At 44.7% G+C, this 17002-nt stretch overlaps 4 protein-coding genes across 11 annotated transcripts; 2 read left to right on the top strand and 2 right to left on the bottom strand.

Annotated features, from left to right (window-relative positions):
- Positions 1–13: 13 nt before the first annotated feature.
- Positions 14–2242, bottom strand: LOC103990468 (glucan endo-1,3-beta-glucosidase 8). Its single transcript, XM_009409618.3, has 2 exons — positions 1426–2242; positions 14–1347 (listed from the first exon to the last, which is right to left on the bottom strand). Exons 1-2 carry the CDS (start codon positions 1755–1757, stop codon positions 210–212), a joined length of 1470 nt encoding a protein of 489 aa, XP_009407893.2. The 5' UTR covers positions 1758–2242; the 3' UTR covers positions 14–209.
- Positions 2243–4998: 2756 nt separating this feature from the next.
- On the top strand, positions 4999–9552 carry LOC135678383 (transcription factor bHLH48-like). The gene is made up of 7 exons (XM_065191126.1): positions 4999–5759; positions 5848–5970; positions 6057–6122; positions 6811–6879; positions 6989–7063; positions 7320–7515; positions 9238–9552. Exons 1-7 carry the CDS (start codon positions 5277–5279, stop codon positions 9273–9275), a joined length of 1050 nt encoding a protein of 349 aa, XP_065047198.1. The 5' UTR covers positions 4999–5276; the 3' UTR covers positions 9276–9552.
- A 224-nt stretch (positions 9553–9776) lies between these two features.
- On the bottom strand, positions 9777–11335 carry LOC103990472 (zinc finger A20 and AN1 domain-containing stress-associated protein 8). 7 transcript variants are annotated; one of them, XM_009409620.3, is made up of 2 exons: positions 11207–11335; positions 9777–10502 (listed from the first exon to the last, which is right to left on the bottom strand). In XM_009409620.3, the coding sequence occupies exon 2, from the start codon at positions 10489–10491 to the stop codon at positions 9976–9978; it is 516 nt and encodes a 171-aa protein (XP_009407895.2). In that variant the 5' UTR covers positions 10492–10502; positions 11207–11335; the 3' UTR covers positions 9777–9975. The 7 variants fall into 7 exon arrangements, with proteins under 7 accessions (XP_009407895.2, XP_065047200.1, XP_018684037.2 ...); XM_065191128.1 differs by having other exon boundaries at positions 11126–11234; XM_018828492.2 differs by having other exon boundaries at positions 11190–11212.
- A 1025-nt stretch (positions 11336–12360) lies between these two features.
- Positions 12361–15724, top strand: LOC135678381 (chaperone protein dnaJ 6-like). Of its 2 annotated transcripts, none has more exons than XM_065191123.1 (8): positions 12361–12680; positions 13834–13932; positions 14029–14130; positions 14234–14293; positions 14401–14507; positions 14720–14802; positions 15119–15209; positions 15297–15724. In XM_065191123.1, exons 1-8 carry the CDS (start codon positions 12543–12545, stop codon positions 15493–15495), a joined length of 879 nt encoding a protein of 292 aa, XP_065047195.1. In that variant the 5' UTR covers positions 12361–12542; the 3' UTR covers positions 15496–15724. The 2 variants fall into 2 exon arrangements, with proteins under 2 accessions (XP_065047195.1, XP_065047194.1); XM_065191122.1 differs by having other exon boundaries at positions 12373–12680; positions 15288–15724.
- The last annotated feature ends 1278 nt before the right edge of the window (positions 15725–17002 follow it).

Below are 17002 nucleotides of genomic sequence, written 5' to 3'. Positions count from 1 at the left end.
ATTGTCCTTTTATCTGCAGACTCTTGTTCTGTTCTTGTAATGAATCTTGCTCGAGCAATTGCAGAAGTAATCTGGTTGTTGATTTGTTCTGTTCTGATCTCTCAAATCATGTGTGTAGAATAATTCAGCAATAGTATGTGAAATATGCTGCTGTTGGAGAAGCATTTCTCACATAAAACAAGCTGATTGAACAAGCCAAATCATCCTGTCTAAGCCACTCGTGCCTCTCTCATCAGCAAGAACAGCAATGTCGCCATCCCTCCCATCACAGCCACCACCAAGTCTATCGTCTTCCCCTGTGCTGCTGCAAGTGAACCGGAAGCGATCATCACCGGAAATCGGCACTTGTCGTCGCTCGGGTCCCGATCGATGACCACGGCGAGGTCAGAGAAGACACAGGCACCGGCCTCCTGGTTCTTCACCTGGTAGTACATGTTGAAAGCATAGGACGCGTTCCCATGGAGGTCCAAGTGGTTGCAGGATGAGCCATACCCCATGGAAGTGCAATCCGAGAAAGAGCAGGCGTAGTTGACGCTGTCATTCAAGTCGGTGAGGTCGGTGGCAGCCGGGTCGAGAATGCACCATCTTCTTGGCAGGTAATCGACCCCCTTGACGCTCACCAGATTGGTGTCTCCTCCATGCCCCGACAAATCCAATCCGTACTTGGGCTTCCCGTCGAACTCGAAGATGCCCCAGTGCCTCTCGAAGGGCCCGGGAGCGATGCTCTTGTCGTCCTCGTCCATGAGGCTAAACAGGTAAACCTCCATGCTCCCGTTTCTCGCAGGCGTCCCCTTTCCGCCCGTGACATGGCGGAGCAGCCCTCGGTTGAACTCTTTGGCCATCTTCACGTTGGCGTTCTTGTCGCCGTCAGTTGGCCAGCCAATCTCGCCGATGATGATGGGCATATCGGGATACCCTGCTTTCCTCAAGGACCAGACCAGGGTATCGAAACTGGCGTCGAGCACGTTGGTGTAGACTGCTTCGCCGTCACTGACGCGCGTTTTGGCCACCCCGAAGAAGGCGAAGTCCACCGGGAAGTACTTGTCGCCGTAGGCGGAGAGGAAGGGGTGGATGTTGACGACGAAAGGAGCGTTGTTTTCGGAGAGGACGGCGAGGATTTTGAGGACGGTTTCTCGTGTCTCCGGTTGGAAGTGTCCTGCCGAAGGGACGGGGTGCGGACCCGGAGAAGTGTAGATGTCGGCATTGAAGGGGACGGTGGCCTTCACATGGCTTCCCAGCCCTGAGTCGTCGAGAGCTTTCTGAATCTTCTTCAATGCTCGTAACGTGGGTCGGCTGTAATTGCCTCCATATGCCCGCAACAACGGCTCATTACCCACCGCAACATATCTGCAAGCCATTAGTCCTCCATATCGATTCCAATGAACGAAGGAGAAACAGAGAGAGAAGAAGAAGAGTCCAACATACTTGATGTTGACGCCACCGGTGTACCTCCAAGAGGTGACGTTCTCGTCCACCCAGTCGGCGGCTCGCTGTTGATCAATGCTCACCTCCTCCAGCATGTAGTTGGGTATGCCGACCATAACCTCGATGTCGGTCCCCGTCAGAGCTTCGAGCATGTCGGAGTCCGCGTCGAACAGCTTCACCTTGTCGAACCCGTTCTCCACCAGCATCTTCACCACCTTCTTGGGCGGCAGCCGGTGCGTCGCCATCTTCCCCCAATTTACGCCCACTGCCCCACCCCCGGTGGCCATGGCAACCACCAACAGGGCGACGCAAAGAAGACAAGTCTGGCTCATTCTCGCTGCTTCCTCCTCCCTCCCGATTCTAATATATTACGGGATCAAAGGGAGAGACGAAGTATGAGGGAATCTAGCTTTCCAAGTAGATTCTACGTGGATGTCGTCCATGCGGGCCTTTGTTGAGTTCATCGCAGCTTCATATGCCTACCACCAGTTTCCCACTGCCAAGTACACTGCGGTGATGCTACGAGTGGAATCCACACACAAGCACCATTATAGGCAATTGTAATCCAAAGCAGAACAACCCACGCAGATGAAGTGACAGCACTCCAGGGAAGATCATGAGCAGCTTGAGCTGCAAGGAAACATTGAGAAAGTGTGGGACATCCTGGAACGCAGAGGTCGAGAGTATGCACACAACCTCTACTCCGAGAAAGCAGAACTATAGGGTTTTGTCATGCTGTGATGCAATGTGATCAAGCAAAAAAAAGGCAAACGAATGCTTTATCTAAATTACTGAAAAGAGTTCATCAGCATGATGAAGAATCAGACAAGAATGTATCACTCGATCACCCACTCCCAGCTCATGACTGGGACACCACCATTAGGATTGCAAAGACTCGAGGGAAGCAGGATTAGCTGTGGTGATGGTGTGGTTGCAGATAAAGGTGTGAAGTGGAACGACGTGGAAAGGTCTCCACATCTCGTCACAGTCCACCGAGTAGGAGATATCATCAACTGGCCTTCCACGGTAGACCTGACGGTGACTGCTACGAGAAGGTTTGGCCATCGGAGACTGCTGAATTCACTCTAAGCAGAAGCGTTTGTGGAAGTTCTTTTACAAGAAGAAACATTCAGACAAATTTACTGCCCTTTTGCTGCTTTTTAGCTCTCGAGAAAGAGAAAGTCAAGGTCAATCATCGCATGGTAAGGTCATGATTGGTTTCTTACGGCATCAATTAGGCCATGCCAGAGAGAGCACTTTGATCAACCATGTCTGTGAGAATGAGACCATATGGAGAGGACTCTCCGTCAAGACGAAGCGCTCTCTTATCCTAAGTGATCTATATCGACCGTGGGGCACGTTTCAAGGGATGGCTCGATGGGTGACGGTGTTTCCTGTTCTGCGCAAGCCTGGACCAATAAAATGGCTCCTCGGAGCGGGCCCCGCCAGGTCGGCTATTTAACGGATAACGAAGCAGGCGTCGTCGGTGTTGATTGGTCTCCGACATCCCCTGCGTATACGGCCTCGGACCGTTTGCGGGTAATCCATATCACAGGCCATACGAGAGAGCGGTGGACTTGGGACCGTTGTCTGGTCGATCAGCGCCATCCATTGAAACCGGGCCCCACTATATATATATATATATATATATATATATATATATATATATATATATATATATATAACACTCATACTTTTAAAAAAAATTATAAAATATTATATTTAAATAACTATTTTACCTTCGGCCATCGTTGGACCCATCATTACCTGCATCCTACACCCCTGCACTGTCTCGTATCGATCTTATTGTGTTTACCCATGACCCTCGCACGAGGAAGGAGGAAGTGTGAGAGTAATTGTCGCTTCCGTAGAATTACATCATCTCCTCCTTGTATCACCTCTCATTTACTTTGTCAGATCGAATCGCTCTGTATCCCTTGAGCAAGGAAGGATGAGGTGTGAGAGTCGTCACCACCTTTGTAACTCTACTCTTGTGCACCTCATTCGCAACCATCACGTAAGAAAATAGGAGGCATAAGGGGTCACTATAGTATTGCGGACCTCACGCGAGCTCGTTCCTATTGGGGAGGAGGTGACATGAGGGTCATTGTTATCTTCACAAATCTTGTTGGACCCTATCAAACTTATTATCACTCTCGTACCCCTTTCTTCCTCATATGAGGATTAAGAGCGACAACTCCGAGAAGAGGTGATGACAATGCAAGACTGAACCAACGATGGATTTATTAAAGACGAGGGTAAATTGATTTTTTTCTAAGAGGATGTGCTCTCTTCAAAAATGTTAAACGTAAGGGCTTTTTTTTCCTTCAAAAAACCATATATAACGATTTTACTAAAAAATACTCTCATTTTAGGTATTTTCGAAACAGTTACCCTCATTTTTATTTTTTGCAAACCATACCTTAATTAAAAAAAAATCTAAAATTGCCCCTCCTCCTAGAACCCCTCTTTGGCTCCTCCGCCACCGCCGCCTTGTCCCACTCTCCCCTCTTTCCCCGCCGCCCACCCTCTCCTCCTCCTCCTTGCCCCTCCTTCCCAGCCCTCCCTTCCCCCTTTCCTCCTCCTCCTCGCCCCTTCTTCCCCTCCGCCCGCCCTCTTCCTCCTCTTCCCATCTTTCCCACCGCCCGCCCTCTCCTCTTCTCCCGTCCTTCCCCCTTCCCTTCTCTCCCCTCTCCTCCCCTCATGGACGACGAGCGGTGGACGACGAACGACGGCGATGGGTGGATGGCGGGTGGCAACGGACAACGGCGGACGGCGGCGACGGTGGAAGAGGGGTATTTTTGGATTTTTTTTATAAATTAAGGTATCTGATTTGAAAAAAAATGGCGATAATTGTTTGGAAGATATCAAAAATGATAGTTTTTTTAACGAAAATCCTATATATATATATATATATAGGGGGTTGTGGTGGTGGTGGTGGAATCGTTTACTCCTTGAAAACGATAAGAAGTCAGGAGTGAAAAGTATAACTGGAGGGGGAAATATGAGGGTAGAAAAGGGCTGGCAGAGGACTGCGAAACCTGTGGCTTGTCATTTCTCCGGATCAATGCACGGAGAGCGACGTGTCGATGCATCCATTGAAGAAAAGCTGTCAGCTACATTTTCCCCTGCGACGTCCCCTAGTCTGTACATATGCATGAACGACGCCCACCTCGGCGTACAGGAGCGCAGGCCTGCCAACCGGGAAGACCAAGCGAAAAATAATATTAAATGATACGGTCTCCTAATCGCTACGTACGCATCTTTCTTTCTGCGCCGTCCTCGTGCCCTGTGCTCGTCCCTCGCCCGCAGAGCCGATCCTGTGTTCTGCACTCAACCCTCCGGTCTGATCACCCACAGACTTCACCATCCAAACCGTACCTAATGTTCAATATGGCATCCCCCGACCGAGAAAAGCGTTCGTTTGTTCTCACCGGGTGTGACCGGACTCCTTATACTCTTCCATTTTTTAGCATTGTCGTATGCGTTTCTTTCAGAGCGCGCGGCCGTTGAATCCGCCACAGACGGAAATCTATATGTGTATATATATATATATATATATATTAATAGAAATAAATATCGAGAGGAGAGAGCAGAAGCCAGTTCTGCTTAACGCTGCGTACGTCCACTTGACGCTTTCGCTCTCGTTTCCTGTTTCGGCTTCGAGCCCACCTCTGGTGGTTTTGCCCATCCGACGTGCCCCCGTTTGAATTCGAGCGCTCGATCTCCCGAGAGTGGTTGTAAAGTCTCGATCCAGAGGATCGAGTGCAGGAACCGCGAGCGATTGGCTCGATTTGGGGAATTCGGGTGGCATTCTGCGGCGGTTTCTCCGTGTGCTTTGGAGGAAATCGATGGGATCGGCTGGGAGCTATGGCGTGGGAACGGGGAATTCCGGCGCCTACATGACGGAAATCGCGGAGCCCATCCGGTTCGAGGAGGAGATTCGAAGTCTGATCCAAGCCAGGTTCGATGCCCAACCGGTGTCCGGCGGCTCCTTCACCGCGCTCCTCGGCCTATCGGCTAACCAGGCCGTGGGCCTCCTTCATGAGCCCGGCGCCGGCGAGGTTTCCGCCTCCGCCGCGGCCTCCTCCCCCACTGGCCTCGGGCATCCGCTCGGCTGGTCTCCCACCTTCCCCTCCAACGCCGGCCTTGCGGAGCGGGCCGCAAGCTTCCCCGTCTTCGCCGCCGCGGACTCCCCGGCGTCGAGCTCTGGCGGAGGGCCCTCGCCGCCGCTCAAGGCGGAGCCCTCGGACTCCGATTCCTCGCCTCCCCTCCCGGTCCCCATCGATAAGCCGCGGCGGCCGGCAAAGAGGAAGGACTGCGAGAAGCAAAAGGTCAGCAGCGGACTCCCCGGGGTTCCGGGTAAGGTAACCACCTCGTTTGGCTGAGGGCGATGACACGTTTCCCTCTTTTGTTGCTCAGGCAAAGGGCCCCGCGAAGAAGCTGAAGACCGCGGAGGAGCACACTGAGGATGACCAGCTCCCTTACGTTCACGTCCGCGCTCGCCGAGGACAAGCCACCGATAGCCACAGCTTAGCGGAGAGGGTACCGCTTACTTTGTTCCCAAACAATCCATTAAATCACTTAGTTTTAGCTCATTTCCTTACTTATCAACCTTTAATTTCTCGTAGGCGCGAAGGGAAAAGATCAATGCGCGGATGAAGCTTCTCCAGGAACTGGTTCCCGGATGCAGCAAGGTCAGTACTCCTCAATCATTCGCTGGATCCCTTAATTAAAGTATTAAAGCCTCTTTTTGTGCATTTATTTTCGTAGATTACTGTTATACACGCCGCGTAACAAAAGTTAAAAAGATGGTTTTTTTTGTGGGGGGTGGGGTGGGGGCGTGGATTGGTGTCCGTTTTACCATTTCATTGTACCATGGAGAGAAGGTGTTTGTGGAAATTCCTAAGCAAAGATGAGATGCGATCGTGAAGATATTCTGGTCATCGGGTAATCGAGCCTCCGGTGGTGACCCTATTTTGGAGCCGCCTTCGAAGGAAAAGTTGACAGTTTTGGCCAGGTTCGGACACAGGCAATCGAGTCTAAACTGACGAGCCTATCTCATAGGCGCCTTTGAAGGAAAAAGTTGGCTGATTTGGGCTCTCGAGTGGACTTTTGTTGTCTTTTTCATTGACATACGTAACTGGTACAGTCACACGCTTGGAACTTCAACGTAGAAACAGTCCAATCCCATCGATTACTTTAATGCATTACGGGGATTGTTGTTGCTTTATGATTGACCCACTTTTAATCTGAACTGCATCCATATTTTGGATGAAACAAACAATTTTCCTCTTGATCTATCAAAAGACCTTTCGTTTTCATGTGGAGACAGGAAAAAGGATTTCGAAAGTGGATTGTCTAATCTGTCTGTCTGTGATGCAGATTACAGGAACAGCCTTGGTGCTTGACGAAATCATCAACCACGTACAGTCGCTCCAAAGGCAAGTTGAGGTACAGCATTCACTCCACCAAAAGCTCCTGTTTCCTTCTGTTATCTTTAAGATAAGATGAAACAATGATCCAACGATGATACCATCCACTCCTCCACTGTGGTTCTCAGTTCCTGTCGATGAGACTGGCGGCGGTCACCCCGAGGATCGACTTCGGCGGTCTCGACAGCTTTTTAATGGCGGAGGTAACGCCTCGATCTCGTGAGATAAAGGCTAAAAATATGATTTTGCAATAGTTGTTTGTAAGAAAAGCAACGAGGCATATGGGAACGATAACCATTGAGAACGACTCCGTTCCAATCCAAATCCTTCCGTCGCCATCATCGTTAATGTCCGATCTCCGAATTGCCTCGCTAGACGCGGGGGCAGCATGTACCACCGTGGTACTTTAGGAGATGCGAAACGGATTACCATGACGTGAAATGTGGTCGTTGATGGCAGTGTGGACCGCTGGTGGCATCCAATGGAAGGGGCGAAGTGGCTTTGGATCCTGTGTCGTGGTCGTCGGACCCGGCTCCGGGTACCGGACAACGAACGGATCTCCGGCCAAGCCAGCAATCATCTACGGCGTGGGTCTACCCGTATGGTCTCATCAACCATGGGACTTCGCTCTTTGGTTATGGCGCTGCCAATTCCGGTAACTCCTTCATGACTCTCCTGTTATTCATCCTTGTATGCTTTACATGTACGGGACACGCACGTTTTACTCAGACTCTTCTGAGATTAATGAGATTTTTTTGGGAGGACAAAGATAAGATCCGTCGTCCTCTCGACCCCGACTGCTTCTGTCCCATTCCGGTGACAATGTCGGGCCCAAAAGCTATAAATGATTGCTTCAGGCAACGACGCTTGCCTCTGTGTTTGATTGGCCTGCCCCGACCACCCGTAATTTACATCTGGTCCCGATGGTCCCCCTGCCAGCATGTAGATTTTCTCCGTCACTTTGCACAGCCGTCCGTCTTAATTTGGTGCCTTAACTTCATTGTCAGTGCAGTGAGTGTTTTCTTTCCCTGTTGCTACCTCATTACTCACAGCCAGTACTGTGCAGACCTATTATTGGGTACTCTTTCGATCAAATGGATAGCAACATTGCCATTTTGTTGGTGCAATCTCGTGTCAAACTTTGCCAGTTATATGCTTTGCTTTACTTCGGCATCAAGGACAGAGACACATAGCGACTTAGGAGTTAAAGACTTCCTTTTCCTGGGGTCTTGGATATGCACACTGTTAGATCGTCACAACCCAGCTGGTACCAACTTTAGCTCGGTGCATAACAACTCATATCTTGTTGTGAGCCTTGGAACCAAAGTCATTAATTGACACTCTTGATATAGTTCTGACGGGCATTTGGACCACTGCTCTGCACAAACTTTTAACTTCCTTTTGCTATAATTTGACACCTTGTCTGGATCTTATCTTGGATGTGGTGAACTTTTACTATTTACTTTGAATCCTGATTCAACAATAGGCACTTTTTATGATCTCGTCAAAGAAGGCTGCTTGACTAATAGTTTGGCCTTCGATCGTAAGTCTTTGAAGAAATGCCTTTTGCAAATCTCTCCATCTGGTAGGGCAGTGGTGCTTCACCTCATGTAGAAACAGAGAAATGCCTCGCCTAATGAAGTCATGAATTTAGAGAAAGCTTATACTATGTTCTCAGTCTTTTACATATGTGCCTAATTGAGAAAGGAATTGCAGTACGATGCTAGCACAAGCTAGTTATCATTCACAACCTTGAACAAAGCCCTCCTAGGCAATAATCTTAAATTCCAGGTTATGCACTGCCCCATATAATCAAACTCAGGTATGGGCATGGATTATGCAGTAAATATTCACTATTTCATTCAAATAGATCAGCGAAAATTGATCAGGTAGGTTGTTGTTTCATAGGCAAAAGCTTTTGTAATTATTTTCTGGCACTTGTTCATTGTTGGCGGCATTCACCAAATAATGTCGTGCGATTTTATAAAGAAAAGCAGCTGTCATTAGTCTGTACTTCTGAAGAAGCCTTTTTTGTTATTATGTGCATCCAGCCTAAAGCATTTGCATTTGAGATGATAAAATGGAGGAGTTAAGAGTTGGTATATCTTATTTTATGAATGATGCTTAATTCTGATACACCTGTCGCTAAAAGACTTCTTTTGCATGCATGTCTTAGTAAGTGCTATCATTTTTTGGTTTGATGGATGTTTTTATACACTCACAAAGAGACATGTTTGAACCATCGATTTTAGAAACACATGTATCCATGAACATGTGTCTTGTTATTTTAGACATTTGTGTGTCTCTCGACATCGACCGACCTATGTTGTATTTAAATTGCTGACTTATGCATTGTCGTCTCTTCTTTTCTTCCTAGTGCCACTGAACTCGAACCAATCGAAGACGGATCTCTGAACAGCAGCAGCACCAGTGGCGCTTTCCTGCTGGCAAAACACTTATGTACAGAGCAGAGTAAATGTATTGTTAGGACGAGTCGATTGGAAGTGGAAGGAGAGCTTCGTTTGCACTCTTCCTGTGACCAGCTCCCAGCTCTCTGATAATGAATTGATTGCAGAGTATGTATGATACTCTTAATTCCTCGTACCCTGTCCTATATAAATTTTCCTGTTCCTATTCAAACAACAATTTTGATTTATGCTCCTAATCTCGTAATGAATCATAATTTGCTTTATCCCAGAGTTACATATCTAGGAAGTTGTAGTGCATTAGAGCAATGACCAAGGATTCATACATTCTTGAATGACAAATGCAATTCTATTTATTCTCAGAAAAAGAATTTAGTCTTTTGTTATAAAATTCTATAAGACACCATGAATCTTAACATCCTTCCATTCTGCAATTGATTTTTCCCACGATCGATATACCAAATTACCATAGCATCAGACACCATATTCATCCATCAAACCAGCATAAACTAAAGCTTAATTCACCAGATCTTTTTCCAATCAACAAGATAAAAGAGTTCTCGAGGCTACAAGATTGCCCTATGCATCATTCCACCAGCAAATTTATAGCAACAAAAGGGCATCAGCAAGCAGGCAAGTGAAAGAAGAGCATCACAATAACAGTTAAAAGTAACCTTCACTCCATAGCCTTAGATCTTATCAAGTTTTTCAGCCTTAACAATAGGGTTTGCTTTGGCAATCGCAGCCTGCGCTGCCTTTCGGTAATCGAATTGGCAGTCATGCTTATCCGAGTAGCGGTGTGCGGCACAGAAAAGGTTCCCACACCGACAACTAAAGCCGGTCAGACCAACCCGTTTCCTGCAAGTGCTGCACCTGTTTGGACCCTCCTTCGCCTTTGCTTCTCCAGCCTCGCTCGAGCCAAGCACATCAGGTGGCTGTGCCGAAATCACCTTCGACTCCACAGAGCCAACAGCTACATGGGCATTGCCAGATACAACAGGTTCCTTTCCGCTACCGCTGCCACTGCCATTCACGAGGCTGTCGATCGAGGATGCTGCCAGCTTTGCCTGCTCCTGCTTCAGAATCATGTCCTTGTGGCACTTGGAGCACATGTTCATGGTCGCAGCACTTCCGAAGAAGCCGCAGTTGTTGATGCAAAGGATCGGTCCTTCAGGGGCTCGGCATCCAGTCTCATCGTGCTCCATTGCTAACTCCCCTGCACCACGTTAACCTCGGGTAAGAACCAGAGAGATTTTACATGCAATTACCATAACACCTATCCTCGATCAAACCCTTGAATCCCACAAAAGCAAGTGAATCAAAGAAGCTCAGACCGGTGAGAAAAGTAGCAACTTTGCTCCTAAGCTCACGCCTTTCTTTCTTGTTTGAGATACCAAAAGAGCAATATCTAGCAGAGAAGGAAAAATATGACAAAAGGAAAACATGGAAAGAAGTCCATAGCATCCTATCTCAATGGAAGACACCCGAACCAGAGAGGACGGATGAAGCCCTTTCCCATTTGAAATAACCAAATATCAAACCCTAACCCGCTCTAGCTTGAAAAAGTTAGCACAACAAATCTCAAATGCTATCGATTCGGCAGAACAAACCAACCAAATATTTGCATAGAAAAGAAAGGGAAGAAAACAATCATTTCGGCATAAAAATCAAACCCTCATCAAAGGCAAATAAAAAGGCACTTTTTTGCGATCGGCCTCCCTCGCGATTCGCCTGCGCCGATCTCCGCGGATTAAAACTAATCAAATAACCCCCTATTCCCAATCAAGAAAAAAACACAAAAGAGCATGCATAAAAGGAAAAGAGGCGAGTAAGTAAAACTTGTGTTTTCGGTTCGTAGAATGCGACGGAAAGATCACCAGAACAGGAACGGCTGAAGACGAACCAAATCGAAACCCTAACCTTAAGCGGCTGGAAATCGCCTCGGAATCGAAGAGTCGAACCCAAGCCGAAAGTAGCGAAAAGAGGGGGGAAGAATAAGAATCGAAAAGAGAGACAGAATTACGTTTCGTATGTAAGACGGCTCTACGCGTTCGGTCTCCATTGGGCCACTCGGTGCTTCGTTGGAGCGTTGTCGTATCACGTACGACGCTGCGTTGTCGACCAGCGATTCGTTCCGCGCGAAAATGGACGGCGGCAAGCCGTCGTCGTACGTGATTCGCTGTGCTCATGCTTCGATGCAGGGATCGCAGTACGCCGCATCGCCCTACCGCAGCGTGTCTGGATCACCAGTCTGTGCTGGTTCACCAACCAGGAAAATGAACGCTTCCCCCTGGTGAAAAAGCCGCGGGCCCTATCTGCGCCTCACAATGGGCTGGGCTTGTGGGCCCTGCTTCCACCCATACAGTAGGTGGCATACAGGACCGGGGCTAACTCACATGTGCAAAATGGTCGACTCCAAATTACTAGTCAATTGATACGTTACAAAATTGGTAACCCGCGTGGTCTTTGAAAGGTAAACGCTTTGACCCGAAGATTTGACCGACGATCTCATCATTTTTTTTCTATATTCTAATTTTATTTTGATAATTTAATATGAACATCGAAACTATATCGAAAACACATTAATCGATTTTTCGTGCAAGAAAGATGCATGGAGATCAGTAACACATTAGGAAACCAAAACATTGAATGCGATTAAAATTCCTCATGCATATTAAGCTATAATAGTTAAAAAAAATCAACATCTAACCGTATAAAAAATAAAAATATAAAATAAAGATTAAATGATATTGTACGATACAATTTCATATTCTTTTATAAGTAATTAGTTATTTTTAGTATTTATATTTTAAAAAATTATGTTAGGATTTTTATACTTATAAAAATTTTATAGGTAAATTTAATTTTTTTTCTTCTCATGATTATGTTAATAAAAATATCACATATGTTTGGTAATAAATCAAGATGAGATAAAGTCAGGTATTTAATGAAAAATAATGAGATTAAATATTTTACTTAAAAGGGAACATAATTTCATGGTCCGGTTTCGAACCCGGGTGAGGGTAAGAAACTGACCACCCCCACCAAATCATCAGTGTGCTCGTGTTGGTTCAATTCGATTGACTTCGAATGGTCACAGTCGGTCCGGTTCGATATATCCACCGCGCCGTGACCGAACTCCGGCCGAGCACCTGATCGTGGAAAGGGCGGGAAGTATTGGGGCTTTCGCTGCCCTAATAAATATCGAGCACCTCCTATTTGTCTGTCCTCTTTCGCCCGATTACTTCCTTCGTGAATGGGGAGAAAAAAGAGATCTAGGGTTTCAGGCCAGGGCAGCGAGGGGAATGCGGAAGGAGAAGGAGGAAGAGGAGGAGAAGAAGAAACCTCAGGCGCCGGTGAATCCTCCACTCCTAGAGACATGAGCTTGTACGAGGTACCCAGTTGCTTGCCATTCCGTCTCTTTCCCGCTTGAAATTTTGTCGGCTTGGGGGGGTTCTTCTGCTGTTAGCTTCGATCGTGGAAGAGCGTTCGAAATCGCTAATTTTTCTTTGCTTATTGGTTATATATTTTGTACTCATCTTCCATTGCACGTGCTTCTCTTGCTGTGGGGGTCGGATGTGCAGCGTCGTGCTCTTTCTTTGCTATTTATATCTTATATCAGGGCCCCGGACACTTCTTAGAAGCGTGTGATTTTCGACAAACACACGCTTTCTGATACAATCACGCATGGCATATGAATTTATGTGTGGATTAGTATGTACAATTGGGGACTTGAAAGAAAAATGTAACCTGGATTCAGAGTAGTTGGAATATGAATTCTGATGAAGGCGCCCATTATCTTTGTGATAATGGGGGGCAGAGAGTCCATTATCTTTTATTTAGCCGAAACATGTGTTTTTTTCTTATTACAGTTACTTAGATCTTCACTGCTCTTTATTGACTTAAATTCACAACAGGACTCTTTGTGATACAATCACGCATGGCATCGATTAAGGGCAATGCTAAATTAGGAAGAATGCAAAATTTTCTTTTACCTTGTATTTTTCTTGTGATTCTTAGGAGTGTGAGGTGTTGCTCTTCTGGATAGCTGCAATCGTGTTTTAATCATAGTTGCTTCTATCTTGGACGGGTTATTCTTGGCTTATGAGTATGGTCTCCGCTGAGTTCACATCGAGACGGATTCTATGGTTCTGGTGGATATCATAAGTAAACAATCTCCTGTCCCATGACGAATGTTGAATGCTGTTAGAGACACTTTACATCTAATGTCTGTTATGGATGATTGTAAAATCTCGCATGTATTTCGTGAAGCAAATTGGTTGACCACTCATGCTAGAGCCAACAAACTCTCTAGTCTTTGGAGGAATTTTTATCCTCCGGACTTGGATCTTTTTATTCGCATCGAGGCGAACGGGATTGTTTCCTATCAATTTCATCAATAAAGTTTTTTTAAAAAAAAAAAAAAAGTTGCTTGGTAGAATATATTCATCATACATTTTGCTTTGTGTTAGTTATAATTGTTCAGGAGAAAAGCACACTTTACATAAAAATCTAGGGTCCAGTACCCTGACTTGGTCCTCTTGCAGATTTTAGGTGTGGAGAGGACAGTCTCTCAGCAGGAAATTAAGAAGGCCTACTACAAACTGGCCTTGCGTCTTCATCCAGATAAAAATCCTGGTGATGAGGTATAGAATTATGTGTGGATTAGTAGTACCACGGTACTATCCTATCTCGGGGATGTTGTTCAGCGGTTTCAAGTTTGTACTCGTCATATTTTCCAGGAAGCAAAAGAGAAATTCCAACAGTTGCAAAAAGTTATATCTATTCTTGGGGATGAGGAGAAAAGGGCTGTTTATGATGAAACTGGTTATGCTGGTGATGATGTAAGTGCTTTGTTTTTAGATGTTCTCTCTTCTTTATAGTTTTGGATTAAGAGAGAGATGGGCAAGCCTCTTCCTATACTGTTGGAGTATTTGCTATTGACAGGCTCTGGTTGGGGAAGCTGCTGAAAATCTACAGGAGTTTTTCAGAACGATGTACAAAAGAGTATGCCCCTCCCTCTGTCTTAGAAGAACTTGCTAAGTTAATTGAACCATGGGATGGCATGTTATTTTCCTTGATAATGTGAATTAGTGTAACTCTGCTGGGTCTAGGTTACGGAGGCTGACATTGAAGAATTTGAAGCTAATTACAGAGGTTCAGATTCTGAAAAAAAGGATTTGAAGGATCTATATGAAAAATTCAAGGGCAATATGAATAGGTAAATGAGAGAAGCTTCTTTAATTTCATCTCCAATAACCATATTTCACTGTTCTGTTGATGTTTCCAGCTTTATTTGGCTTAGTACTGGGATGCTAGCAGGATTTAGGGCATAGTGTTCCTCAACTAGGCTCCATGATTTATCAGAGTATGGTATAATAGCAATAGCACAACGAACTTCAAACTCTTTGACAAGTTATCTTTTTGATTCAGGCTTTTCTGTTCGATGCTTTGTTCTGACCCAAAGCTGGATTCACACCGCTACAAGGATATAATTGATGAGGCAATAGCTGAAGGTGAGTTTTATTTTGTTATCAATCGCAAATTACTAATGTTAGTGTACCTTGTGAAAAGAGTAAGAACATGATTCAAGAGTACTTAACAGGTCCTTAATGTTCCTAAAGTCAAAATAATTTTTCCAAATAGTTTAAATAGTAATTATAATATTATTATTGACATCCTTCTCATGGAAGTGTGTTGATTTTTAAGTGAAGGTTTTCCTATGTGGGTTATGACAAGTACAAATCATAAACTAAGATTTGAAAATTTAGGTACAATTTTTCCATCAAGAGGCTGGTTATGTTTGACTTGAAGGTCCTTCATATTTTGTAGGGGAACTAAAGACAAGCAGAACTTATCAGAAATGGGCCAAGAAAGTTTCCGAAAGTGAACCGCCAACCAATCCGGTGGTCAGAAGGCAGAAGTGAGTAAATTTCACAGAACATGTCCTGCCATTCATGTAACTTACTTACTTCAAGATTTTAACTATAATTTGGAAAAGAAAATGCAGGACAAAGAAACAAGAAGGAGCAGACATAGTTGCAATCATCTCTCAGCGAAGGAGCCAGAGGAAACAGCAATTCGACTCCATTCTCTCCTCCATTGTTGCTAAATGCGATGCAAGAACTGAACCGGAACCCACTGAAGAAGAGTTTCAGAAGGCACGACAAAGGCTTGAAAGTAAGCAGACAAAAAACCGGAAGCGTTAGTGTGTGGACAAAGTGTGTTTGTTGAAGTTTACTTGATTCAATGTTATCATCCACATCGCGAGCAGATAAAACTTTTGGATCAAGTCCTATAAATGGGAAGGGAAGAACCTTTTATTTCATATTCCTGTTGTTGCTTTTGTCTCACAACACACCTTTTCTACATTGTGTTTGGCATGGTTTGATGACTAAAAGAATTTTGGTCGGCATGAAGACGTAATTGGTTGTCTCAGTATTGGTGTTGGTTCCATCTTCTAGTGCAAAAGCCTCATTCATGAAGAAGGCCTAGTGGTCATTTTGAGCTTGTGTTGTTAGCCAGCAACTTAGTGAGAATCTATTTTTTAGGATTAATTACATATTATCTTACTAACATCTTGATTTTTATATTTTTAAAATTTAGAATAATTTTTTTTTATATTTATAAAAATAAAATATTTAATTTTGTATCTTTTCATGTCACTCTGTTGATAAAAATACCTCATCGAAATGAGGTAGGATTAGCATGTGTTCAACAACAACAAAATTATATGTTTTATCTTCATGAGTATAAGGATACTAATATAATTTTAAAATATATAAAAGTTTAAAATACTAAAGATAGTGAATTATAAGAATAATTTATAATCAGTTTTATTTTTTATAATGACACGTCAGAAGCACAAAAGTATGTTATCCCCCAGTTTGATGATCTAAAATGTTGATGCCCCTGTCAGCAAGAAAGCACACCAAGAGGACTCTTACTACTCCCCTTTTGATGCACATACCAATTGACTCATTATGTCAAAAAGAAAGATATAATTTGAATACTAACTAGAGGACATACCTATTTGCAACAACACCTAACAAATTGCGAATGCAACAAAAGGTCACAATTCCTCATGCATCACTTGCAGTCCACCTCCCCTTGAAACAATGACATCCACAACAGTGCCATGACACAAACCTCGTTCCACAAAACAATTGATTCTCCTACTCACACATAGAAGTCTTTGATCACCTGCACAAGTAAAACAACACCAACAACTGCTCCCCCATCCATGATGTGCATCCATGCCCACACAACACTCCAAGCACCTATCTGCTAATTAATCCCATGTATTGTTTAGTGTGTCAACCATCTTCATCCTCCACAAGCCATGCCAAGATTGCTTGCTTTTGCCACACATCACATCGACGGGAAAAGCACCTCTTGCTTGTCTCTCTCCAAGCAATGAGAGACGAGAAGAGCAACCAAGTCTATTCCAAACGTGACCCACTTGCATGGGTGATGACAACATGCTCTCTCCTACTCCACTTTGCATACCCCCTCATATCTTCATTGCACATATACATTTCTTTTTTTACCAAATTTCATGTTTCCAATGTTAATTATACTGCATGTATATAGTTCTATATATATATATAAATAACATAATATCATTTAAAAATGGAAAAAAGTATTGGATTCCCAATTAAACTCAAACAAAAACAGGATTGTCTTGGATCACTTCAACCTTGAAAACCAAAGTTG

This window comes from Musa acuminata, chromosome BXJ1-7, assembly GCF_036884655.1.
Source record: "Musa acuminata AAA Group cultivar baxijiao chromosome BXJ1-7, Cavendish_Baxijiao_AAA, whole genome shotgun sequence".
Taxonomy (NCBI): Eukaryota; Viridiplantae; Streptophyta; class Magnoliopsida; order Zingiberales; family Musaceae; genus Musa; species Musa acuminata.
This window is presented reverse-complemented; position numbering and strand designations above follow the sequence as displayed.